This window comes from Magnolia sinica, chromosome 1 (assembly GCF_029962835.1).
Source record: "Magnolia sinica isolate HGM2019 chromosome 1, MsV1, whole genome shotgun sequence".
Classification (NCBI taxonomy): Eukaryota; Viridiplantae; Streptophyta; class Magnoliopsida; order Magnoliales; family Magnoliaceae; genus Magnolia; species Magnolia sinica.
Genome location: NC_080573.1, coordinates 16,202,175 through 16,229,206, shown reverse-complemented (window position 1 = coordinate 16,229,206; position 27,032 = coordinate 16,202,175). Strand labels below are relative to the sequence as shown.

At 42.9% G+C, this 27,032-nt stretch overlaps 1 protein-coding gene across 1 annotated transcript; it reads left to right on the top strand.

Moving 5' to 3' along the window:
- Positions 1-24,205: 24,205 nt before the first annotated feature.
- LOC131241110 (auxin-repressed 12.5 kDa protein-like) lies at positions 24,206-26,760 on the top strand. The gene is made up of 3 exons (XM_058239785.1): positions 24,206-24,379; positions 25,146-25,356; positions 26,377-26,760. Exons 1-3 carry the CDS (start codon positions 24,274-24,276, stop codon positions 26,411-26,413), a joined length of 354 nt encoding a protein of 117 aa, XP_058095768.1. The 5' UTR covers positions 24,206-24,273; the 3' UTR covers positions 26,414-26,760.
- Positions 26,761-27,032: the final 272 nt, after the last annotated feature.

Genomic DNA, 27,032 nt, shown 5'->3' with positions numbered 1-27,032 from the left:
AATCACTTAAATTTGAGTTCATTTTCTAAAGATATTCGCGTTTCTCACACACTTCGCTCCAGGCTCAAGTTGTGCGTTTGTGGATACTATTGGGACTCGATTTTCGAGATGGTTGTCAAGCCCAGTAAGGCGGTCATAACCGTATAGTTTCAAGTTAATCAGGCTTTCGACGCGTGGTCCAGATCCGATACGGAGTTTCAATGTACTCCCGAGAGCAACTGGGTTTTGAGATTGATCCTAGGTTTTTAGGAAATGTTGGGTTAGCGATTTTAATGATTTTGAGTCTTGCAGTTCGTATAGAAAGTGATTCTAGCTGATTTGCCGATTAATTTAGTTTAGTACTTAATTAATTTTTGTCTAATTTCTAAAAGATTCGGTCTTTAATGATTTTTGCCTAAGGTGGTATTCAGGTCTTTGTACGGATTTTTCCGAGACGTTACAAACTAGTTGTGTGTGAGGCCCACCATGGTGTTTGTATAACATCAAACCCATCTAACAAGGTAGGGTTGAAAGTCCGGCGAGTTAGGTCGGATTGGTGCTCAACCCTAACCCAACCCAACCCAACCTCAGGTTGGGAATTCTCAACCCAAGCCCAATCCAAGCGGGCTCGGTCAGGTTGGTCGGGTGGATACATGCTAATATTTTTATTATTACATCAGTCTATTATGTTTCAATACACGTCTTATTTTTTGTACCTATAATTTTATTAATTATTATGTAATTATTAATTGTAAAGAACTTCATTTTTTCTAAAGTCGTGTTGTGTATAACAGGCAATCTATTTGGGAGAGATATTCAACGCATCTTCTTAGCTTGAGTAATCGGAAACAACATGGACTAATGAGACCCAATGACACTAAAATTTCTTGTGCCTTCAACAGAAATGATCCACACTCAATTATATATCAACTGGGTTCAGATTGGGTTGGGCAACCAAAGACCTCAACCCAAGCCTAACCCAAGATTTATTAGGTTGGTGTTTGTATAGCCCAAGCGCGAGACCAAACCCAATACATCTTGCCTGAGCCCAACCCAATGTCGGGTTGGTCACGGGTCAGCCGGGTTGAACCTACCCGACTAGTTCCACTGTAAAATTGGGATGCCCTAAAAACCAACTACAAGGTGGGCCACACCATAGAAAACAATAAACAACCACCCAAAAACGTCCACATTCACGTGGGTCCCAGCTAATAGTTGAATTGGCCTGATTCTTGGGGTATCGGGTACCGTAAATACATTCATTAGTTATTTATCGATGGATGGTATCTATCGATTGTATAGATCAAAGATGCATATATGTGGCTTAATGAGGCAAAAGTGGACAATCTATGGATAATTCATTGCATGGGCCCCACCATTGTGGATCCATATCTTAAAATCACACCGATTGGAAAATGTAAATCTAGGATATTTTTGAGGTAATGTCCATCCACGGTGAGGCCCATCAGATAAACAGTACGGATCACCTGATCAAGGTTGTACCTTACACAATCATCCGTCGCATGAGAAGGTGCATGGTTTTGTGATCCACACCGTTCAAAGATGGACCATACCTTAGAACTCATACCTGAGGGACAATTCAAATAAGTGGATCATTAAAATGTAATAAGTGATTAGAAAAAAGGTCAATGATCAGACGGTTAGGATATTCTCATACCCACGTGCCCGATATTAGACGGTTAGGATATTCTCATACCCACGTGCCCGATATTTTTATTGGGTTTTATTGACTACTTTTATCAGTCCACATCGCTTTCTTTTATTATATTTCTAAGTCATGGGGTTTCTTTAATACAAAAAAAAAAAAAATGAAAGCAAAACAAAAGTAAGATTTGATCAGGTACAAGAAAAAAAATGAAAGGAATAGCAACAAAAGATACCATATCTTAAAAATAAAATATATCATATTTGCAACACTTTGGCAGATATATTTAAACCTACATTTTTATTTTCATTGTATATGTGTCCAATGGAGTAACATAGATGAGCAAATGTCTTGAAATAACATAGAGTAATGCTCACGCACAATTAGTTGTACATCCAATGAATCAACATGTGGGGCCTATTGTTATGTTTGCATTGCATCTCACATGTCCAACAAGATTAGGTGGTTCTAACTAGGGGTGCACATGGGTTGGTTTGGTCTGGTTCTGGGGTGAAATCGGAACCGAACCGTTCCTAACGGTTCCAAGAAAATCAGAATCGGAATCGGAATCGAACCGTTTGCACCCTAGAACTGAACCGGAACTAGATCGTAAAAACCGGTTCGGCTCCGGATCGATTCTATAGTTCTGTGAGAGAGAGAGAGAGAGGAGCGTCAGGCGATGGCTGGTAGGCGGAAGGTGGTTGTCCGGTGAGAGAGAGAGAGAGACTGAGAGAATCGGATGGGCGCAGCAATGCAGAAGGACAGCATGAAGAGCTAGGTTATATATATATATATATATATATCGGTTCCAAGTTCGGATTCAAGATCGGTTCTAGAGTTTAGTTCCACGATTCGGTTCATTGGTCAATTCGGTTCTATATAACTCCAAACCAAGAACCGAACCGAATTATTCATTTCTTTGATTTTCAGTACTGAAACTGAAACCATTGCACTTTAGAACTGAACCAAACTGTACGGTTTGGTCGGCCAGTTCCATGTGCACCCCTAGTTTTAACTATCGTGGGACGCATATTATAAAAGAAAATTCATGAACAACCATTGAAAAAACTCTACATTCATGTGGGGCACATCTAATGGTTGGATCGACTTGGCTTTTGGAGCATCCTATTTTCATGATGGGACAGCTTTGCTGGATGAACAAGATGTTATGCATCATAGTAGACCCCACACAGCAACTAGTTGGATGTACAACTAGTCCTAAGGTGAACATTTCTTGGTATTAAGCATGAGAGGGGCGAGCACAGACACGGCGGTCAAAGGCCATATCTGGGGTTGGTCTTGGCCCGGATTTTGAACTGTTTTGGGCCAGGCTGTCGGGTCGGCCCCATTCAAAATTCAATGGGCCCGGGCCTGACCCATTGCACAGATATATACATGTGACCCAGTGCACAGATACTTCTGCCTGGGGCTACGTGGGGTCGCAGAGATGCCCACGACAAATCCACTCCGTCCATCTGTTTTTGAAAGACCACAAGAGATAGGAGTCTAAAATTCAGGTGGGCCACAAACGAAAAGTGTGAATGGTGAATGAAAATGTCCACTGATGAAACCTTCCTGGAGCTGACCATGATGTTTATATACCATCCAAACCGTTCAGATGGTTGTTACCACTGAGATAAACTCTACGCACAAATACCATCCTGATACAAGACTTCTGTCGCTCCAGGAGTTCAATCCGTACTGTTTCATGTGTTATGGCCAATATGAGGTTTGGATCTGCTTAATTTTTAGACTCCTACCCTAATCGTAAGCTTACAAAACAGATGAACGGAGTGGATTTGTTACAGACATCCCTGTAGGCCCCACACAGACCCGTGCATAGCAATATCTCTATATCCGTCCGTGTCACATGCCATCCTAGGGTGTCAATGGGCGGGCTCGGCCCAGTAAATCAGCCCAACGGCCCGGCCCGAAAACTTCAAAATCTGGGCCAGGACTAACCCAGGCCCGGCCCATTGACAGACTTATGCCATCAGTCTTCGAAAGTATATTTTCAAAGGACTAACCCACATCCAGTCCATCCATCGAGTGGGTTCGGACCAACGAATAACTTCCAACCTTTCACGTTCATGCAACATCTAATCCGTTCAATAGGTTTTCTGCATCAAGAGGATTATTTTTACAAAAAATCTGCCACATCCACTCATCCAGTTGACCACACTGATATTTTGTTATTAATCAATGGTTAGACATCCTTTTTAACAGTGTGGCCAATCTAATGAGCGTATGTGGATGATTTTTGCACAAGGTGATGATCATGGTGGGGCCCACCCAATGTAAGAGTTGGATGTCGCACAAACATTATAGGATGGATGTTAGGCCCTGTTTGGATCAAAAAATCTTTAAGAAATCTAATTTTACTATTTTTTTAAAAAAAAATCATCTACTAATTTAAAGTCCAAAAATAGACTCCTTGGATAGTGAAATGACCAAAATGACTAGTGTGTGTTCGTATTAAGGCCTAAGTCAACTACCATTTGTAAATGTCAAATCTCAAATGTGGCGTGCCAAACAAACCCATGAACTTGTCCCCGGATATAGCAATCCCATGGATCTTAAACCAATCCACTGACACCACCATCATTACCTTAAAATCCATCCCATCCCTCCTAATCCTATGGGATTCGCCCGGCCAAACAGGCCCTTAGAGATCCGTAGTGGCAATGGCTCAAATTCTTGAAGCAAAGACCTGATCCACCTGAGTGTATGAATTTGCTATGAGTTGTACAAGCACATGATGTTAGTGGATGTATAATTTGAATCACAGTTGACTATTCCATGATATATATATATATATATATGTTGATTTTTTATTAGTCAATTTCTTCACGTGGTGTGCCCCCCATTTTGATGGAATTGACAATATACATTCAGGTTCCACCTTGGAGGAAGAGGGTCTGGCAAAGTTAGGAAGAAGTTGAACTGACGCCTTGCTTGAGCAACCAACATGGGGAGAATCAGGCTCAATGGGAGGCTTAGAGGCGTCAACTGTCTGGTTGGCCTGTAAGAGTTGGATGTCGCACAAACATTATAGGATGGATGTTAGGCCCTGTTTGGATCAAAAAATCTTTAAGAAATCTAATTTTACTATTTTTTTAAAAAAAAATCATCTACTAATTTAAAGTCCAAAAATAGACTCCTTGGATAGTGAAATGACCAAAATGACTAGTGTGTGTTCGTATTAAGGCCTAAGTCAACTACCATTTGTAAATGTCAAATCTCAAATGCAGGCTTCCTATCCAATGTAAGATAAATAAATCCTATTTATTGAAGTAGGTGTTTGTTTCCAGCTTTTACCCGTTCTATGTCATAGGCAGGTATAATACAAACACCTTGAATGCGCTATATTAGCCTTGGGCCCTAACTTACATATCTACCAAGAATTTAAAATCTTCTAAAGTTCAACCACACCAAAGGCAATGGCAAGCAAACGTATAATCTTACGTGTCTTGCTCCGGGCGCAAGGTAATGACTCTGACTTAGTATTATCTCCACCTTACTTTGTTTATCAGTTTGGAAATGACCTCAGGTTTCCATGGGACGCTCGCGAGCAACATGATTGTTTAAATGGGAGGGTGTGTTGTATTGCAAACTATCACCGCTGTCTGATGCTGCTGATGTGTTTGCAATCTGAGTGTTCCAAGCTTTCAAGGCAACTGTGTATATGGTGTATGACTTGTAATCGTTACCACTATATAACTTCTTTCTGGGCCCTAGAAGCATTCCAGTTATCGTAAATACCCAGCCTGCAGATGACAAAGACAACATAAAACTTCATCATATTGCTTAGACGGTTATCAAAAACTCGCACTACAAATCATGAATCGAAGAAGGAATGTCATGCACCATCGGCACTTTCATTTGCATGAAACTGTAAGGAATTTTGGGACCTGGACTTTCGTGTTAATTAACTGCAGAAGTTACTTTTTTCCACGACGAGATTGAAAGGCAGTGTGGAAATTGACGTCGTGCAACAGTTTCTAGAGGAAGATACTAAGTTATAGTGAGAGTGATCACACCTTTATTAAACACATATTCAATTGCAAGGTATGATAGTTGAGATTTGAAGGAAGTTTACTTATATTCATAAGCTATTTAAACCATGTACAAATTTTAATGTCTCATGTAATGGCCCTCCATGTTGTTGAAATGGTCATACATTGAAAATAAAAAATAAAAACAAGTTGCTCATACGACTAGTAACCATCAAATTTCAATGATGTTATTCATATATCAGACTGAAAATTTTGAACTATTAAGTGCAGTAGTAGTGAGTTTTATAAATTCATTCTAAACTCTAATCAATAAGGTCGAAGGCCAATGTGAATCTCAATCTTGTTAGATATGTATAAGTACATGGTAAAATGCATTACCCCAACACGCACTTCATTTAAATAACAGCGGATTGAATATTACAAGATCGTTAGACTATTATATCGATTCGTATTGGGCATGATTAATAAACAAATTCATGGGTGTTTTACCTGTCAATAAAAATTAATCTAATGTGCTCCTACAAAAAGTGTGTTCATGTGACATATTGTAGCATTACTATTAAAACATGATACTTGTGGATCTACACAGGAAATCCCAAAAAAAAAAAAAAAACCATTGCTTTCCATTTTCAAACCATTCACTAAGTTAAAAAAGACCCACAAGAAAGTCAAAATGTAATTCTCATTAGATGGGGATATTCATCCCGGGCCCAAGTTCTTAAGGAGAAGCTTCATCACATAGTGTAGAAAATCTATCCCTGTAAAAAATTCAAGAACATACAGTTGTTTGTGCAATAAATTCAACACATATAGGCAATCAGGCATACCAATACCCACACATTTCCAAACAAAATGAGAGTAGTGGAAACTCTCAATACACCTGTCCATGTATCCAAGTTAAGCGCGCGCGCACACACACACACATATATATACCGTGTGTGTGTGTTATGGGAGAATTTGAGCCGACCCCAGTTGAAGGCAGCTCGGCTTGGCCGCATCTTCGGATGGGCCAACCGAGCTTCGTTTAAGGTTTGCTCGGCCAAAGGAGCGGCCGCATCAAATACTTCATCAGGCAAGATAGCGAAGCTACAAAGGTTCGACCCGCTGCGCAATGTGGGCTCAAACTATTTAGAACGAATCGATTGCCAATGCTTGAGGCATGCCTGTCTTCAATTGATCTGACATGATCTAAGCCTGGATAGGGTCAGCAGTTCTCGGCTCGTCTACCCTGCCTAAGCCCAGATGACCAATTGAGATAGTGCGGTTGAGTTGAGCTTAATCTAGTAACTCATAACGGCATTAACCATTGCACCACGATCATAGAGTAACTGACGACATTAGCGCATGTGCAGTTCCCACCTAATGGCAAAGATCGTACCAAGAATAACGGACACGTTCACTTCAATCAAATGGTATAAATAAGAGACTCATCTACAGGAACAGGTACGCAAAATCTCTCACCCGAAACCAACCTACACTACTTAGACCCAAATTCCTAGCCTGACTTTGGCATCGGAGGGTCCCCTGATCTAGTTAGGGTCTCCTTTGTTTTCCTCCTGCGCAGGCTTATAGGGTTCGGCACAAGTGCTCGGAGCTCGGCGAGGGTGAGCCAGATTTCTACATCAACATTTTGGCACCGTCTGTGGGAACCCACATAAAAATCGCTCCTACTCTACCAGAGAAAATGGCAAGAGGGAAGAAGAAAGCACATACACCGATAATTGTGGCTAATCCCGAGCCGACCAGGTAGTGAAACTCGACCTCTGGTCTGCAAGTGGAATCTGTGCCTGCAGAACCAACTCAGCGATCTAGGAACTGAGGAGGCAGATACCAAGTGCTACAGAGCCAAGTAGAAAGCTAGTCAATGAGATCGGCCAAATGAAACAACAGATAGCCAAACAACACCCACACCTTAATCAGGACGTGAATGCTTCGACGGTTGCGGAACATCCCACCCCTGTGGCTTCTTGAGGAGGCGCGTCACAAGGCGCATCTGCTCGAGTCCCAGCATGAGCTCGGAAGATGTCAACCCGAGCCCAGACACATGTTTCTAAAACCTCAACGCTAGCTTCGACCAACCTCCGCCATGAACTGGAAAGGAGGAGTGGGAGGACTCTCGAACCCGATCACGCTCGAGAAGTTATAGCTGAGAACAGAGATCCTTAGGAGGCTCGGCTTGAGGAACTGCGAGGGCAGATCAGCACGATGCACCAGGCGTATCAAGTGTAAGCCCCGACTACTATAAAAGCAATGATGAAGGAAACAGAGCCTCAATTCACCAGTGAGATAATGAGTGTAGCAATGCCTCCGAGGTTCCAGATGCCCCTCATCACGTCGTTTCAGGTTTTGCAGATCCAACCGAGCACATATAATCCTACCGATCATGGATGCAGCTTCAATTAGCTTCCGGACCGATCCTGTGTCGCGTCTTCTCCCTGACTCTCATCGGAGTCACGTGAAGTTGGTATAGACAGTTGAAGCCAAATTCGATCAGCTTGTTTGTAAAGCTCAACAAAGCATTCCTGACTCAGTTCATCGTCAGGAAACAGCGCCAAAAGCCATCTACCCACCTGCTGACTATCAAGCAAAAGGAGAGAGAGGTACTAAAAGACTACATCATCCGATTCAACAAAGAGGCGATGCAAGTCGACGACTACACTAACAAGATGGCACTAGATATAATGATTGCCGGGCTCCGGGAAGGAAAGTACCTCTTTTCCATAGGAAAGAACCCTCTGACCACACTAGGGGAACTTACGAATCAATTTCAAAAGTACTCAAATGCCGAAGAGTTCTTCAGTTCCCGAAAAAGTTCTCAGAGCTCGAGAAACCCCCCATGGGATAAGAAGTGTAAAGATAAAGCTCCGCACTAGTCGAACAAGAGGAGGTCGGATGAAGACACTTCACGTGGTCAGAGGCCGAGCAGAAGGCTTGAGAGCAGGTTCAGCTCATATACTCCCCTCAACACATCTCTAGAGCAAGTTCTCTTAGAGATCCGAGACAAGAAGCTGTTGAGGTGGCCAAGTTGCATGAAAACGGACGTGGGCCAGCGAGACAAGCGCAAATACTGTCGCTTCCACGGCGACCACAGTCACAACACCAGCGATTGTGTCGACCTAAAAGAAGATATCAAGACTCTCGTTCCAGGGAGCACTTGCGCGAGTATGTGAAGAAGGAAAAACAAGCTCAAAAGGATGAGCCATCGAGTAGACCGGCGGATGATAACACCGAGATTCGAACGATATGCGGAGGACCGTCAGAAGGGCGGAGACTCAAAGCAAGCCCGAAAGGCTCATGCTCGAAGCAGTGACCTCGAACACTATATCTACTTGGCTGATAGGCCGAGCAAGGAACTGCGAATGAGTGCGTGTAGCTTGATGTTCATGGAAGATGACGCGCGTGAAATTCAACACCCTCATGATGATGCCCTGGTGGTAGCCATGACGATAATCAATCGAAAGGTATACAACATTCGAAAAGATGGGCATCAACAGGTCACGCCTCTGACCTGTCCGGACCCCACTGCACGGCTTCGCAGGTGATAAAGTTATCTCGGAAGGGGCGATCCTCCTCCCAGTCACGACCGGAGAGGAGCAGAATCAAGTTACCTTGTTGGTGGACTTCTTGGTGGTAAACACACCATTGACATACAACATCATCCTCGAACATCCCTCAGTCAACTCCATGAGGGCAGTGGTATCCACATGCCACCTAATGATGAAGTTTTCTGTTGTTAGAGGAATTGGCTATCTCCGAGGAGATCAATGGGAGGCTCGACATTGCTACTCAATAGTAGTGAGAAAGGGCACAATAAAGCAAGCTCTAATAATCAATATACTCGACCCTAGGGAGGACACCTCGGAAGGAAACTCCCCAATGGAAGATCTTCTGACTATCCTGCTCGATGAAGCCAACCCGAGTAGAACGGTTCAGCTCAGATCATCACTGACCACCGACCAGCGGGCGCAGTTGCTGAAGTTCTTACGACAGCATAAAGACGTCTTCGCATGGTCTCATTAGGACATGTCAGGCATCGCCCTGAGGTGATAGTCAGTAGGTTGAATGTGAACCCGGAGCACAAGCCAGTCAAGTAGAAGAGAAGGGCTTTCGAGCTCGAAAGGTACACAATGATCACCGAGAAGGTTGATAAACTGCTCGACGCGGGTTTCATTGAAGAAACCACTACCTAGACTAGATCACAAACGTAGTGCTCGTCAAAAAGGCTGATGGAAAATGGCGGGTCTACATAGATTACTCCGACTTGAATAAAGCATTTCCCAAGGACAACTTTCCCCTCCCCAGGTTCGACCAACTGGTCAACAGTACAGCCAGACACGAGCTTCTCACGTTCATGGATGCATACTCCGGTTACAATTAGATAGCAATGCATTCCTCGAACAAGCAGAAGATGACATTGTCACCGATAAAGGGCTCTACAACAATCAGGTCATGCCCATCGGCCTGAAGAATGCAAGAGCAACCTATCAGCGACTAGTGAACAAGATGTTCTCTCGTCAGATCAACCGGACCATGGAAATCTATGTCGACGATATGCTAGTGAAGAGAGTTAAAGCGGCTGACCACATATCAAACCTCGCTGAGACAATCTCCATCCTACGAAAATATCAGATGAGGTTGAACCCGACCAAGTGTGCATTTGGTGTGGGCTCAGGTAAATTCCTCGACTTTCAAGTCAACTAGAGGGGGATCGAGGCGAATTCAAATAAAATCAAACCTCTCCTGAACATGAGCTCTCCTCAGAACTTGAAAGAAATCTAGTGCCTCACCGAGAGAGTGGTCGTCCTCAACCGGTTCGTCTCCAGTGCAACCGACAAGTGCCCTTCCCTTCTTTCAGCAACTGAAGGGTAATAAGAAGGCAGAATAGACCTCGGACTATGAACAAGCGTTTCAACAGCTGGAGCAGTATCTAGGGTCACCTCGATTGTTGTCTAAGCCGGAGAAAGGGGAGCCGCTGTTCCTCTACTTGGCCGTCTCCGCTTCAGCTGTGACCTCAACCCTTATTAGAGAATTTGAGGGGAAGTAGCATCCTGTGTACTACGTTAGCAAAGCAATGGTCCCAGCAGAAACAAGGTATCCGAGCCTGGAGAAACTCACCTTGGCGTTAGTAGTATCTGCTCGAAAACTTCACCCATATCTCCAAGTGTACTCTGTAGTCGTCCTCACCGACCAACCCCTTTGTTAGGTGCTCCAGAAACCAGAAGTGTCCGAACGCTTGACCAAGTGTGTGGTCGAGCTCGGCGAGTTCGACATCGAATATTGGCTGAGGATCGCCATCAAGGGCCAAGCAGTGGCTGATTTCATAGCGAAGTTCACCGCTCAGAATAGCGAAGCTGAAACATCTTACCTGGGCACACCTACCGATCTGACAAAGAACCTCGTGATCCTCCAGGCCTCTCCGCTTGCCGAGGACACCAAAGCAGAGACAGTGACTACAGACAAGTGGACCTTGTTCATGGACAGGTCATCGAACTTGAAACGAGGAGCAGGAATTGTCCTCTTAGCACCTAACTCAACAACTATCTAGTACGCCATAAGGCTTGGTTTTCGAGCCTCGAACAATGAAGCAAAATATGAGACTTTACTGGCCGGACTCAGGTTGACGATAACCTTAGGAGTCTGAGCTCTCAACATCCGGTGCGACTCCCAGCTCATCGTAAATCAAATATCATCAAAATATGAGGCTAAGGAAGCCAGGATGATAGCCTATCTAAGCAAGGCTCGAAAACTCATGAGTAAGTTCCAGGAGTGTAACATCAATCAGATACCAAGGGTCGAGAACTCTTGGGCTGACGCTCTGGCGAAGTTGGCCTCGGTCACTGAAGAGAATATTCCGAGGATTGTCTTGGTGGAATTCCTCAACGAATTGAGCATAATCATCTCGACCATGGAATCGTCCACACTGTGCAGATGACCACGAGTTGGATGGATCCGACAATTGAATATGAAAAGGCCGAGCTAAACGTCCTAGAGGGGGGGTGAATAGGACTATGCCAAATTTAAAAAAAAAATGCAGAATTAAAAGCAAGATAGCACAATTAAATAATAAAGAAGCACAAGAAAATAGCATCCTCAAACGTACTAGTCTTGAGAGGTTGATATAAACTTAGTTCTAAGGACAACCTAACACCAAAAACCAAAAGTTTATATTGCAGGACAACCTTACTAGAATGTTTGTAAGTATAAAAAAAACTAAACAAATAAAGAGGCAAAAGAAATAGCAAATAAAATAAACTAAGTTATTATAGCATTCCCACAAGTTCATAAAATAAATTACACCATTCACCGCAAATGCTTAAAATAATTACAACATTCACACACATAGACACATTCAATCATCCACCACAACTCTAGGAATTATAGTGGTTTGCTTGTGTGTACACCAACTGTTAGAAAACAGCAACACAACTACTCACTCCTAATATCCACTCCCTCGGGATACCCCACACTTTGAGATTTTCTGGATCACCTCAGACAAACCAAAAAGATATTTTTCTATCACAACCTCAAAAACCAAAAAGATACAGAATTGTAAATGATACTTATCTGGAAATTCTCCTTTGAAAAAGCCCGGTAGAACGAATCCGATGTAGACGTAGATGTTTAATGTCCAGTCTCACAGATGAAAATGTTATAATTCTAAATAATTTTTAATTAAATCAACCTGGGCTAGCTTGATTTAATTTTGATCTCAAGAAAGGGGAAATCACAAATCCCTTCTTAATGTAAGATTGGAAAAAAGATCAAAAAATCAAATTACAAAAGCTAATTAAGAGAATCTAAAATAAGCACATTATAGATTAATGAATTTACAAACTTATTTCTCAGAGTGGTGTCTTGATATATCTTTCAATGAATGAAAAAACTCTGAAATTCGTGCTCTATTTATAGGTGAAAATACTGTTCACTCGATTGGTCTAAGGTCGATTCGAGGTCGAGCGACTTGCTCGACTAGTCGAGTGGCCTGCTCAACTGGTGTCACTCCCCAAACCCGAAAATTAGATTCATAGGAATCCTGATCACCGAGTCCGGTGCCAACAGCCTCCGTAGTACCCCATTCTCGGCTCTCAGCATTCATACGCTAGATTCCGATCCTGAGATCCTATAAGGAGGATTTTTAGAATAAATTTTTTTGTTGTAATGGAGCATAACCACAAGTATACTCAATTCACAAAGGTAATATCATCATCATATATCCACTAATATAATCAATTGAATACAATGTTGAAAGGGAAATACATATATAAAAGCTCCAGAAGACAACTGCACGCTCGAAGCTCAACGCTGCTGCAACCTAACACCACTTACACGCATCTATCGTACATAAGCTTATAGAAAGCTTAGAGGGTGGTGAAAGTGTGTGTAAGGTAAGTGCTAAGAATACAATAAAGCCCATAAGTCATACATCATCGGGATAAGCAGAATAACTAACAAGATCAAGAATCATACGACATCAGAGTAAGCGAAAATATACTGATAGGTCCATGAATCATACAATAACAGAATACGCTATGCAGATCGACTATGCAAATGTGGAAGCCAAATATCAGATGCCGATGATGTAATGCAATATGCAAATCCTACTAAGTCCGTCTAGGCCATATAAGTGTAAAAACATAGTAACCCAAAATGCTAAGTACTGCGGATGCAATGTAATATGTGGTGCGAACGAAATGACCATGCTAGAATGTGAAGTCGGGATGATAGTACGTAGTATCGCAAGCTATGGGGTTCACCACAAGGGACTTCTATCCAAACCAGTCCCATACCTAAATTTGGATAGTCAGACTCAATGTGGTAAACTCCTGATCTCAGGTTAGTCGCGTGCCCAACCGAAATCCTGGTCATATGATGGTACACGTAACAAATAATTACGCACCACCAGCCCGAGTGGATAGTGAATGAATGAATGAATAGATATGCAACTCCTACTCAATAAGTCCACATATCAGTACAGTTGCTCTCTTGAGAAATCACCGGGGTCTATTACACTCCACACCAACTGCCGCCTCCCTAGCCACACAGCCCAGCGAGTGGAAGAGACCTCACTATTCGCCTAGCCAGCAGTCTGCCAATACCTACTCGGCTCATCGATAGTGGACCCATTTACGAGCTGGTCATACTCAGCCTAGCTTATAGCCCCCTCACTCAGGTGAATAAGGCCACACCCCCTCCCAACTAACCACGACACAGTAGAAGACACGGCATACTGGTATTCGGCACTCGGACGCTCATGTTCCACTCCGTTTAGACGTTGGGGTACCTCCTAGCCTGGGAGATTCTGGGATTTTCACCCAATGACATCCTAAGTGCCCACAGTGCTAGAACCAAGTATTTTTGGTGTCCCATTTAGCCATCCATGATGTACCTGTCAAGGTCACGGCCCTGATGTCACTAGGGCGTACAATGATCAAGTCACGTAGATGCGAGATGCATAAGTCACACTATCCAGTCATGCAGCCATCCTGTGCGTACGGAGCGATAATGTGGGCACTCCGTCTCATAAGGAGTCCCGTAAATAGTCTGCCCAATGGCGTATGCTATGATTAAACATTTCTCATATCAAGCATACATATGATGTGTATGGGTATGAATCATGAAGTTATAAGCATTTTATATGGTGATGAAATATCCCCACAACGAAGATGGGCCTTGATGGCCTACACACAACAAGTATGGGCCTATCACTGGGCCTTAGGGAGAGTTATAATGCGGACATTTAACCAACATTATTCTTACAATATGGACGTCAAACCAATATTGCTCCCAAGGCATGACCCGCCATAAATGTCATTACATAACCCATGGTGGAATCACACAATGCAATAGACCTTGTATACATCCCATTGGGCCTTGACCCATGGGCCTCAAACACATCAAATGGGCCTCATCATATGGTCCTCATATATGTCAAGGTGGGCCTCAATAACGGACCTTGAATACATCATAATGGGCCTCAACCCATGGGCCTCAAATACATCACAATGGGCCTCAACCCACAGGCCCTTATACATCACAATGGGCCTCAACCCATGGGCCCTAATACATCACAATGGGCCTCAACCCATGGGCCCTAATACATCACAATGGGCCTTAAACATGGGCATCATATACATCAAGTGGGATGCATCGTATGGGTCTTACCTATCGCAATGGACCGCATCAATAGGCCATAAATATGGCGAGTGGGCCACATCACATGGGCCATATGTATATCAAATGGGCCACACCCAAATATAGGTGGTGATAAGGATTTCCACCATTAAAATTCTTAAGGGTTTAATGGTGGACATTCAAACCCACTTCTTATTGCTATGTGGTCCACTAATAGGCAGATCTGCCTCATTTATCTCAAGCCTTAAGGCAGCCCACCAACTAAATGGACCGTTTGGATGTAACCCCTACATCAAAGGCGAGGTCCACTGACCGTTCGGCAGCCCATGGCTAGACGGCATGTATAAAACACATACACCGTGCTGGGTTCCACCGCCCACAGCCGTGGACGGTGTGAATAAAACACATACATCAGTGGGTCTCACGTGGGGCCCACCGTAATGTTTATTTGTCATCCAAAATATTGATAAGGTCACACGGACCTGGATGAAAAGGAAGAACAAATTTCATATTAATCTAAAACTTATGTGACACACAAAAAGTTTTTAATGGCAGATGTTCAATCACGTTGTTCCCTACCGTATGGGCCACCTGAGTTCCGAATAGGGCTGAGTTTTGGATGGGGCCCACTGCCCTAAGGGGCCTACCATATACACGGTGTGGATGTTCTACTATGTCACAGTGGGGCCCACGGTTGGGACCCGTGGTCCCTGACCTAGACGCAGTAGCGTCCTGCTACAGCATTAGCAGCAGTAAGCGTTGCCTATATTATTTTTTTCTTTGAAAAATGGAATTTCTGGGATTTTTTGTACGTGGGGCCCACATCAGGTTAATCCAACCCAGCCATTGCATTCCGTGTCTCAAGACAAACCAAACAATCCCAATATTCAATATGTTTTGGAGGTGTAGAAAGATCTGAGTGCATTTTAATGGTGACAACCACTGTTTTCTAAGCTATGGCCCGCCAGAAAGTCGGATTGGCTTCATTTTTCGGCTCAACGCCTAAAATGGTCTGTGGAAAGGGATGAACGGTGTGGATTGGGTTCATACATCAAGGTGAGGCCTACACAAGTGGCCCACCCAAATAGCTTTAAAATATATATATATATATATATATATATATAATTTTTATTTTTACCCTCGGTACACCGCACGGTCATTGCACACTTTACTGTGTAGCAACGTCCAGTGTCCCTGGATGCTGGACGGTTTAGATATATCATGTATTTAAGGTGGGCCACCAATAGTTGGATGGTGTAGATAAGATACACATCAAGGTGTGGTACATCCAAGTGGGTGTAACGTCTCAGAAAAAACCGTACAAGGACCCGAGTACCACCTCAGGCAGAAATCACCCATGACCAAAACCTTTAGAAATTAGGCTAGTATTAGCAAGTGCTAAATTAGTGTACTTGTGAAATTAACACTAATCACTTTAAATATGATATGTAGGACCCAAACCGTGCAGTATCATTAATGCTACATTACCCTAAAATCTAGAATCCATCCCTAAACCCAGTTGCTCTCGGGAGCATCTTGAAACTTCGTATCGGACCTGCACAGCACGTCGAAAGTCCAATAACCGCAAAACTATACAGTTATGACTGCATTACTGGACTCGACAATCTCCTCAAAAATCAAGTTTTAATTGTATCTAAAAATGTACAACTTGAGCCCGGAGCAAAGTATGTGAGAAACGTGAATATCTTTAGAAATAAAATCCAAACTTAAGTAATCTTAGTTATGTCGCTTGCAGGCCAAATATAAGGATTCAGACCATCAGATTCAGACCCAAATACACCCTCGGATTAGGAGAAATGTCTCACACATGTCGATGTACTTGTGGCCCTGATCGAGTGATCGTGACTGTTAAACTGAAACTGGTCCACCACGGCTGATCTGCAAACTCGATCGGAACGAAAACTCAGTCTGACTTAGATCCATAGTCAGGGAACTTAAGTCTGACCGCACGTGGAAAAGGGGCCACCAGAAGTGCTCCGTTGGGCTGAAACAGACACCCTTTGGATATAACCTAAGTATACCTTGGCCTTGGGGCCATTTCCACCAATCTAGGGCCTATATAAGGACCTTAAACACACTCTCTCATATTCCATACGAATTCTAAAACCCTAAGAAAGAGAATGAGAAAAGAGAAGGGGAAAAGAAAGAAAGTGAGAGAGTAAGTTGGAGATTCTTCCTGGGATTCGATCCCGCTACTCCACGCACTCAACTGTCATTCCTGTATCGCTATACAGGCGATTCCGACTCCGTACTTAGGTAAGAAAATCTAACCCTAACTTGTCTTAGGATTTTCAACTATTGTAATAGATGAAATAGCTAACCTATTCCTTGATATAGGTTATTGTAGTGTTGTAGACAAAGATTTAGCTTTAAAACTGAGTTTGTTACGAGTCTACCAGCGAAAGGTGCGGACTATAAATGTTTAGGTTATGATTTTCAAGGCTTTCAATGTCAATTAATGATTTATGACTGACTTGAATTGTTATCACATACTTAGACACATTGTTCCTGCACTTTACACATATATATGAACTATGTTGAATATAGTGTATTCTTATGTTTGTTGAAATGTTTGTATGAGTATAGATTCTAGATATGGATTTGCCATGATTAACTGTTGTAGACATATGGTTGAGGTATACGTGACAATTCCTTAGTGAAAGGATTTGTCCTAATACGTGCTATCACCAACATACGTCATATATGTTGGAATATGTAGTCTAAGTGTTTGTAGAAATGTCTGAATGAACAAGCGTGTAATAAATTGTACTTTATATGGGCGTTGAGAAGAGATTCTCAACCATCTTAACGATGTGTATGATTTCCTCCATGTAACTTATATTCTTTGTCTGTTTTACTTAGGGACTGCATATGTGTGAATTCATATTTAAGTTGAAATCCATCAAATGCTCACATGCTTGTATAATTGGAATTGTTGATCCATTACTATTCTGATTAGCTTGTCTGATTATCTGTTATAATTGAATGTGTTTGGGACTACGGTATAGTCCAGGTAATTGGTAACAGGCACTGAATAGGTAGTTGAGGTTGTTTTCGCCACATAGGATGTGATCGATGAATACGAGCCGTACTAGGGATGTCGGCAGTGGTTAGGCCACACGGAGTGCTTACGCACTTTATGTCGATCAACTCAACGTGCGCTCGTATTAGTCGAGCTCGTCAAGTAACCCGATTGACTCGATGTATATTCACCATGTATGGATGCTACTGCTTGAATCTAAGGTACCAAACTTACCAGTGAAAACTCCTTTAACCTTGGTACCTTGATCCGCTAAGACTCATGAGCCGGGCATGGTGGTATGAGACACCGTGGTCGAGTTGTCAGCCTACGCTGGGGTGACGAGCCTCCCCGTAGTGATCAGTGAGCAACCTAGACTCGTGAGCTGAATACAGTGGTATGGGACACTGTATTCGAGCTATCGGCCTACACTGATAAGGTGATGAGCCCTTTGTAGTGACCTCAAGTGTACACTGAAACTGCGTAGAGGCGACGAGCCCTTACGCAGCAATAGGAGTACAAACTAGGCCCGCACTGATAAAGTGACGAGCCCTTTGTAGTGACCTAGAACCGTAACATTGTATGAGATTTACTAGGATTGGCGACCCTAGAATGGATCACCGTTTGAGAATTGATATAAGGGAGGTATCTTAGCTTCCCAATCTTGTTGTATGAAAATAACTAATAAGAACTTGGTAATCACGTTCATGCACTGCATGTGCCGTTTGGCGTTGGGCAGAGCACTGAGGAAGTGACTGACATGTGCGACCGTTAGATGAAGATCGTAGGGGGAATGCAGGGGAGGGCATGCATCATTTATTCATAACATTCTTGCATTAATCAGAGTACTTAGGGATGTTTGATTATATTGTTTTATCATTACTGCTTGACTGAATTGAGAACATGTTAACCTTTGCTTTATTATTCCACTGAGTTGATCACTCACTCCCACGTTTTGGGACGGTGTTGTACACACCAACCAGACTTTGTCTTAGTTGCAGATGGAGACCCGACTGATGAGGCAGAGGCGGACTTCGTAGACGATGAGAATGCTTTCTCATATATGCAGTTTTCAGGCGGGTTCGTATAGACCGTTCTGATCGGCAGGGCTTCAGGGTTATACTTGTAGTGGACTATTACATTTTTGTCATTTTATATTTTGAAGCAATACATGTAATTATTGACCTGTCAATGCATACATACTTTGAGGACCTATACTAATTTATAACGCTATACATATTTGAGTCAGTCTTCCACTTGCATATTTCAACTGTCCCAGGATTATGTTTTGCTGATTTGGCTTAATCTTATTCATGTTTTATGCACTAATACAGACAACATTTAATCATCATTAAATATGTTGCGGAAGTGATGCGTTAGAACTCGAGAGTTGGACTTCTACTCGACCCCCGATTTTCAGGGCGTTACAGTGGGCCACACAGCCACATCATCACACACAAAAATAAATGAGAAAGAGAGGGAGAGAGAGAGAGGGACACGTGATGATGGAGGGACCCCACCACTATGGGCCCTCCCTTCCATACATATCAATCGTATATCAAGTGAGTCCCAATACATGTGGGCCCACCAAATCAAAATCAACGATGGAGATTACTTTTCCACCAAAATGGAAGGTTTAGATGACCCTTATCAAACTAAGAAGTAAACATCAGGATGGGGTCTATGGAAAATAGCCCCATCATGAAATGATCATGATAATCAAGGTGGGTCATCGACTACATCTAGGGTCCAAAGTGAAATCCATACCATCAATCGGTATGCCTCACTTGGCTCATCATAAAAACATGAAATCTAGGCTATAGAGACACCCACTGTTCGATCTTCTTGGTCCGTTAGAAAGTCGATCTCCTTGTGCTTCACTTTGATGGAGGATGATGAGAGATGAACGGCTAAGATGAAAGATTTTGGGATGGGAAGTGGGCCACACACACTCACTCTCTCCTTAGAATGCATGGACGTCCACCATTCTCTTTGGTCTTTGTTACTTGGAAAATGTGAAGAGAAGGAAAGAGAATGGGTGGTTGTAAGAGAGGGAGAGTGATGGGTGATGGATGTGAGGTGAGTAATGGGTGAGGTGAGAGACTTGTTGACTTTTGGAGTTTGCTTGACTTGGGGAGAAAAAAGCATGGGTTGCTCTTGTACTTGACATGAGGTGATTGATTGATTGATTATAGGATATGTTGTAGAGATTCTTTTGGGATTGCAAACGCGCGATGTTTTCTCGAACGGAACGCGAGTCCACATCTCCCTGCCAGGGTATCGGATCGGTGCGTAATACACGGCATCGAAATTACGGCGACGGCGCGGTCGCAATGGTACACGTCTCAAATTAAGCCGATTTAAATCTACGGGATACGACTTAGGGTCGTGCACAAACGTCGATCATAAGTCGCGAGTTGCCGAAATTCGACGGGAAGGATTGCAGGAGTCGATGGAATAGTACGGATTAGAATACAGGTCTTACAACTGGTCGAGCAATGCACTCGACTGGTCGAGCGGGACCAGAAAAGCTTGCTGGACTTTGAGTCGAGTCTGCACGATTGGTCGAGCACGGTTCACTCAACTAGTCAAGGGTCCAACAGAAAATTGTGAAAATACATAACAAACCTTTGACTGATCGAGAAAACTCTTAGACTGGTTGAGCCAGTACTTGGACTAGTCGAACGAGGTATAGGACTAGTCGAGAAAATGGCATATAAACATATGAAATGACCCACAAAGAATATGCAATGATATGACACAATCTAGGGTCATCCAAACCTGTTTGTGAGTAAGAATAATTGAAACATCATTTGCTTCAAAATCTTAAATACTTGTGATACGTGAAGCTTGAGTTCTATTTCTTGAACTTGAGCTTGAGTCACGCGTGAGTTCTTGAGTCTTTAGCGTACAGTAGTTGAACTTCAAACTTTAACTTGAGTTCTTGAATGTGAGCTTGAAACCATGAACTTCAACACGCTTCGCTTCAACTTGAAGATGTAGACAAGTTCGATGAAGATCCAGAGAACTTTAAAATGTATGAACCTGATCGCTTCAACTCAAAGCATGAGACAAATACTAAATGGTTTGGCATAACAAAATTTGACAATACAACAGGTGCTAGATTTACACAATAGCATTTATAGAATACGAGATGGTAGAGTGCCTGAGGACAAATTAGAAGCTCGGCGCCTAAGGCTTAAGGCGGCGCGGTATACAATCATAAGCGATTCTCTATACAAGAAAGGTTTCTCCCAACCGTATCTAAGGTGTCTACGACCAGATAAGGCGCAGTACGTTATCCAAGAAACTCATGAAGGAATGTGCGAAAATCACTCTAACGGTCGAGCTCTGGCATAGAAAATTATCCGCTAAGGATACTCTTGGCCAACGATTTAAAAGGACTCCAAAGGCTTCACTTGGAAATGTGACAAGTGCCAAAGGTTTGCAGATGTCCTTAGAAAACCAGCAGAGGAGCTGACCCCCATGAGCGGGTCATGGTCGTTCGCTCAATGGGGGATCAACATCATTGGACCCCTACCCTAAGGAAAAGGACAGACTAAGTATGCGATTGTAGTAATTGATTACTTCATTAGGTGGGCTGAAGTGGAGCCTGTTGCCAAGATCACTAAGCAGAAAGTAACATACTTCGTCTGGAAGAATATCATTTGTCGGTTCAGCATTTTGCATGTCATTGTGTTAGACAATGGGAAGCAATTCGACAACGATAGATTCAGGGGTATGTGTCAGAAGCTCGGCAACAAGAATGCCTATTCATTACATCGACATCATCAATCCAACGGCCAAGTGGAAGAGGTGAACAAAATAATAAAGAGTCATCTCAAGACCAAGATGGAAAAAGCAAAGAGTGCCTAGGCCGAGGAGCTACCATTCGTGCTATGGACATACAGAACTACAACCCGGTCAGCGAGGGGAGAAACCCCGTTCTCCCTCTTTTATGGCGTTGAGGCTGTTATCCCCGTCAAGATAGGACTCCCCACTGATCGAGTGTCATCCTATCAAGACAGCAAAAACACTGAGCAGATGACAGCGAGCCTCGACTTACTCGAGGAATTGAGGAACACAACTGAGATATGGATTGTGGCTCGGCAACAACATGTCGCTCGTTTCTACAACTCCAGGGTCAAGATGAGACAGTTCCGACAGGGAGACTTCGTCCTTCGCTATGTGTTCTAGAACACCATAGAGCCTGGAGTAGGGTCTCTGGGTCTGAATTGAGAGGGACCGTAGCGAGTAGTCAGCTCGACCAAGCCCAGCTCCTACCATTCGAGGACATGGAATGGTGTCCACTACTGCACCCATGGAATACCAAGCACCTAAAGATCTACTATGCCTAAGGAAATTAATATAAAGATCAGTACTATTTGTGATGAATTTACGCTTTGAATAAAAGATGCGTTTTTCTACATGGAATTGCCCTATGTTGTTCTACGCGTTCTAACTCGTTCTACCTGAGGCCTCCTCTGCGAGAAAAAAGGTCCCACAGATGAGCCGACCACTTAAAGAAGTGGTGGACTCGCCATCCGAGCATGTTACGAAGGACCATCTCTTAAGTGAAGAGATGAAACCCTTCGACGAGCTAACTCTTAAAGGAGAGGTCGGCTCGTCATTCGACAAACATTACAAGCATATTCTATATAATCAAAATAAATGCAACACAATCTACAATAAGCATATCGACCAATATATATATATATATATATATATATATATATATATATATATATATAAACCAGATGGGTCACGAATCAGTCGGCATGAGGAGTAATATCAACATTAACAGGCTGGTTGGCAGGAGGAGTGTCTTTGGCCTGTTCCTCTTCACCATCCTCAGCCGCCAGATCCGAGAGGTTGAAGTAACTTTGATCTCATTTGAACTGTTCTCACAAGCTCGACAGCTACGTAGCTGGTGTGTGGTACACCAGCCAATCCGCTTCTAACTGGTTTACCACACAAGGTGGACTTGGCTGGTGGGTACATGTCATGCAAAGATGAGCACTGACACTCCTCGAGCCTCCACATGACTCGAAGGAAATCAAAGTTACATGGCCATCACAATGTTGCATTTATTATGTCCACAGTTTTCACCTTTTGGTGAGATTATTTTACAGTTGAGCCCAAAAATAAGTCATGTCTAAAATTAGAGTGCACCAAATAATAAATAGCAGTAGGACAATATATCCAAAATTAAAGTGGACCACATGATAAATAGCCATAGGACAGTGATTCTAACCTTTAAAACATCCGTAGGATTCACCGTAACATTTACTTTCCATCCGGTCTCACGGACCTGAGAGAAAAACAAATATCATATTGATCAAAAACTTAAGTGACCTCGAAAAGATTTCAATGGACGTTCGATCCCCAAATGCTTTTTTGCGGTGTGGTTCAACTTGATTTTTCGTTATCTAATTTTTTGCCCACTCCTTGCGAGCTAGCAAAATGAACGGATGGTTTGAATTGAATGGATGGCTTGGATATAACACATGCCTTATGGCGGGACTAACGGATTTTGGTGAGGCCAACACACCAGCCAGGTTAGCTATGTGCGGTACATCAGCCAATCTTCTTCCCTTCATCAGTTGCGTAGATCATGCACACGTACATCGCATCTTACGCATAAGAGGCTGAGTACTGGGGCACTGTTCTCTCGTGCCTCCGGCCAAGGAGTGGAATCGGTCATACGACCAGGCCCCACCATGTGAATGTCTGAATCATGGGAACAGTGCCGTTTGTCAGCAAGCGCGACAAACGAAGCACATCCAGCCCTACACGTGTCACGTCAGATTCATTACCGGTGAAAAATCTTATTCGGTTCGTCAAGAATCCAAAGAGTAGGTCCCACGTGTCCATACGTACAATCTGTCACCTTCTAATGGCGGTAGCATGGCAACACGTGGCAACCATCACAAACGCGGTATTACTCGAAGAAATACAAGTCGCACTATCACTCACCACACGCGTAGACGAATCGCACTTGTACAAAATCAGATCCGCTCATCAGGCAATCCAAACGTTACAGATTCTATATAAAAACCCACGCTTATAAATGACCGTAAAATCCACCACACTATACATAACAAATAAACAGACAAGATGTTCAAAATCGGTGGCCTACCAAACTATCATATTTTTGCCTAACTTTTAAATTGATGCAATGTACACAGAGCAGACGGCCTGAAGAGCGGGTGTGATTTTATATACGTGTCATCCATCCCACGTGTGATGCGAGTGTACTTTTAAAGTTCACTCGAGCGAGTGCAATTAGCATTCACAGGGTCCCACTCGCTCCTCATCCTTATCCGCCACCTACTCGACCACTCTTGAGTATTTAAATGCATCATCATCGTCGTTGCATCTGGGAAGAAAAGAAGAGAGAGAGAGGGAAAGAGGTGTAGGATAAGATCCAACCGTTGATCATGGTACTGCTAGACAAGCTTTGGGATGATGTGTTGGCTGGGCCACACCCAGAACAGGGCCTGGGCAGGCTGAGGAAACTCACCACCAAGCCATTGGATGTCAAAGGTTATTTATTTTTCTGTCATAAGTCTTTTTTCTTCTTGTTTTCATATTTGTTCATAGACTCTTGCATCATCACGTGATACATGTGCCAACCTGGGGTGTGTGGGACATCTGAACCGTCCAGATGGCTCCCGGTACAAAATTTTGGGAGGTCCACTCATCAAGTGGACCACCCGTGTAGAAAATCAATGGACAGCAAAGAAATCAGATCGGTCCACTCAATCCAGCTAGCTGGTGTGAAAGCTCTGTGGGCCCTACCATGATGTATGTGTTTTATCCAAACCGCCCATCTATTTTTCCAGTTCATTTTAGGGTATGAGCCCAAGAATGAGGCAAATACAAATAGCTTGTAAACCACATCACAGGAAAACAGTGTTGATTGAACGTCCACCGTTAAATATACTTCATAGGACTTGCTGTAATGTTTATTTTCCATTTAAGCATTTCATAAGGTCATGCAGACCTTGACGAAGGGAAAATGCAAATATCGGCTTAATCGAAGACTTCCGTGGCCCCCAAAAATTTTTCAACGGCAAGCATTCAATCCCCCCTCTTTCCTGTGGTGTGGTCCCCCTAAGATTTAGATCTACCTCATTTTTGGCCTCATGCCAAAAAATGATCTGACAAAAAGGATGGACGGCGTGGATACATTTATCTACTGATAAATAACAAAATACAAGTGATAGTCTCTGAACTGTAACAATAATAGTGGTCCATTTCCAATTATTCTTTTGTAAGTTTTATTTACAAGGTTTGGGTGGGTGGATAGTTGATGGAGAGGGAAGCGTGAAATTCCAGAGAGGCTCCACGTCGATGCCTGGGACTCCCACCACACCTGTGACTCCTAACACTCCCCCCACGGCTCGGAAAGACAACGTGTGGAGGAGCGTTTTCCACCCTGGTAGCAACCTGGCCACCAAGAACATCGGTAATCAGTTGTTCGACAAGCCACAGCCCAACTCGCCTACTGTTTATGACTGGTATGTATTTTTCATCCATCTATTATTTTATAGGGGAAAATATTCTATGAGATCGACTCAATCAAAGCTTACCTTAAGTTGGACCTCTATGGCTGTTGGACATTTGAAATATGAATCTAATGAGTTAGAGACGGGATGTCTCAAAAATCAGTTATATCTGGAACTCAGGTCGGCTACACCAAGGTGGGTGGGACCCCTGATTGTGGGGCCTACTGTGATGTATGTGACTACATCCACGGTGTCCATCTCATGTATTGAAAGCGCATGGCAGTTTCAAATTCCAGATAGACCATAGTACAGGAAACAGTGGTGATTGACCATTAAAAACATCTTGTGGGCCACAACAGCTTTGGATCAAGATGATATTTGTATGGTCTCTTCATCTAGGTGTTTGTGACCTTATCAACAGGCTGGATGGAAAATAATTTTCCATTCCACCAGTTTTTAATGGCGGTGATTCAATACGACTGTATCCTGAGGTGCGGTCCACCTAATATTTGGGTCGGCTTCATTTTTGGGATCATGCTCTAAAATGATCTTTCAAAATGGTTGGACGGTGTGGATTTATGGCACATACATTACCCTGAGCCCCACAGTCAGGGTCCCACCCACCTTTGTGGATCCGCATCCGCTCCCAAGTGGCCTCAAATTTGGTGGGACCCCTCATCCAAGTAGACACTTACAATAGACGGACTGGATGTATAAAAGACATCTTGATGGGCCCCACAAACAATTATGATGGTTTTAATGAGTGGGCGTCTACTCTCAACTACTTCCTCTGGATGGCCGCCTAAATAATGGATCATGTTAGATGCGGATGGGCAGGGGTGCACCTAATGGATAAGGTGGACCTGTGATCCACATCAGCTAGATTGTCCTTAAGCATCAGTAAAGTCAAGCTGAGCTTGATTTTATTTTATTTTTTTTTCCTTATTATTTTATTGTATGTCTGTGATAAGATTTATGCTGTGATCTGATATTATTTTAAAATAATTAAAATATTAATACTTGTATTTACAGGCTCTACAGTAGCGACACCAAGAGCACCCATCGTTGAAGTCGAAAATTCTATCGAAAGAGTAAAAAATGGCATGTAAAAAGTTTCCAAGTAGCTGCTGCTTGTTTGGTTTTCGGCTCGAGGCATTGGCCTTTCTTAAGCGCTTTCTTATTTTGACCATGAGTATGGTCTATGATGCATAAGGTGGCACTGGAGTATGGCATGGCGTGCGTATGTATATAGGAAGATTTTCTACTAATCAGAAGCTTAGTATGTGTAATGAACTATGTTTGACTGGTTTAATTCCAGCTTGCAATGGTCCGTTTTGGTATCTTAAGTTGTGTTTGATAAGAAGTTTTGGACAGCTGTTTGGATAATATAAAACCTGTTTGCTTGGAGTTTGGTAAGTTTAAGGCACTTAAAGATCAATGGCTGCACGTACCCAACTTGTGGTGGGGATCTTGAAGATGGAAAGTGTTAATGTGATGGATATTAATGATTTTCAAATTTTGTATAAACAATGCAAATGAGCCATCATTATTATTTTAAGGTGTTTGAATGGTTAAAAGGGAAGTTAGCTAGGGCTGATAAAAATCAAATAAAAGAAGTAGGTGAAGTAACTTGTAATTATTATACTTTTTATATTATAAAATTATAATTTTTAGGTGAAACAGAAGAT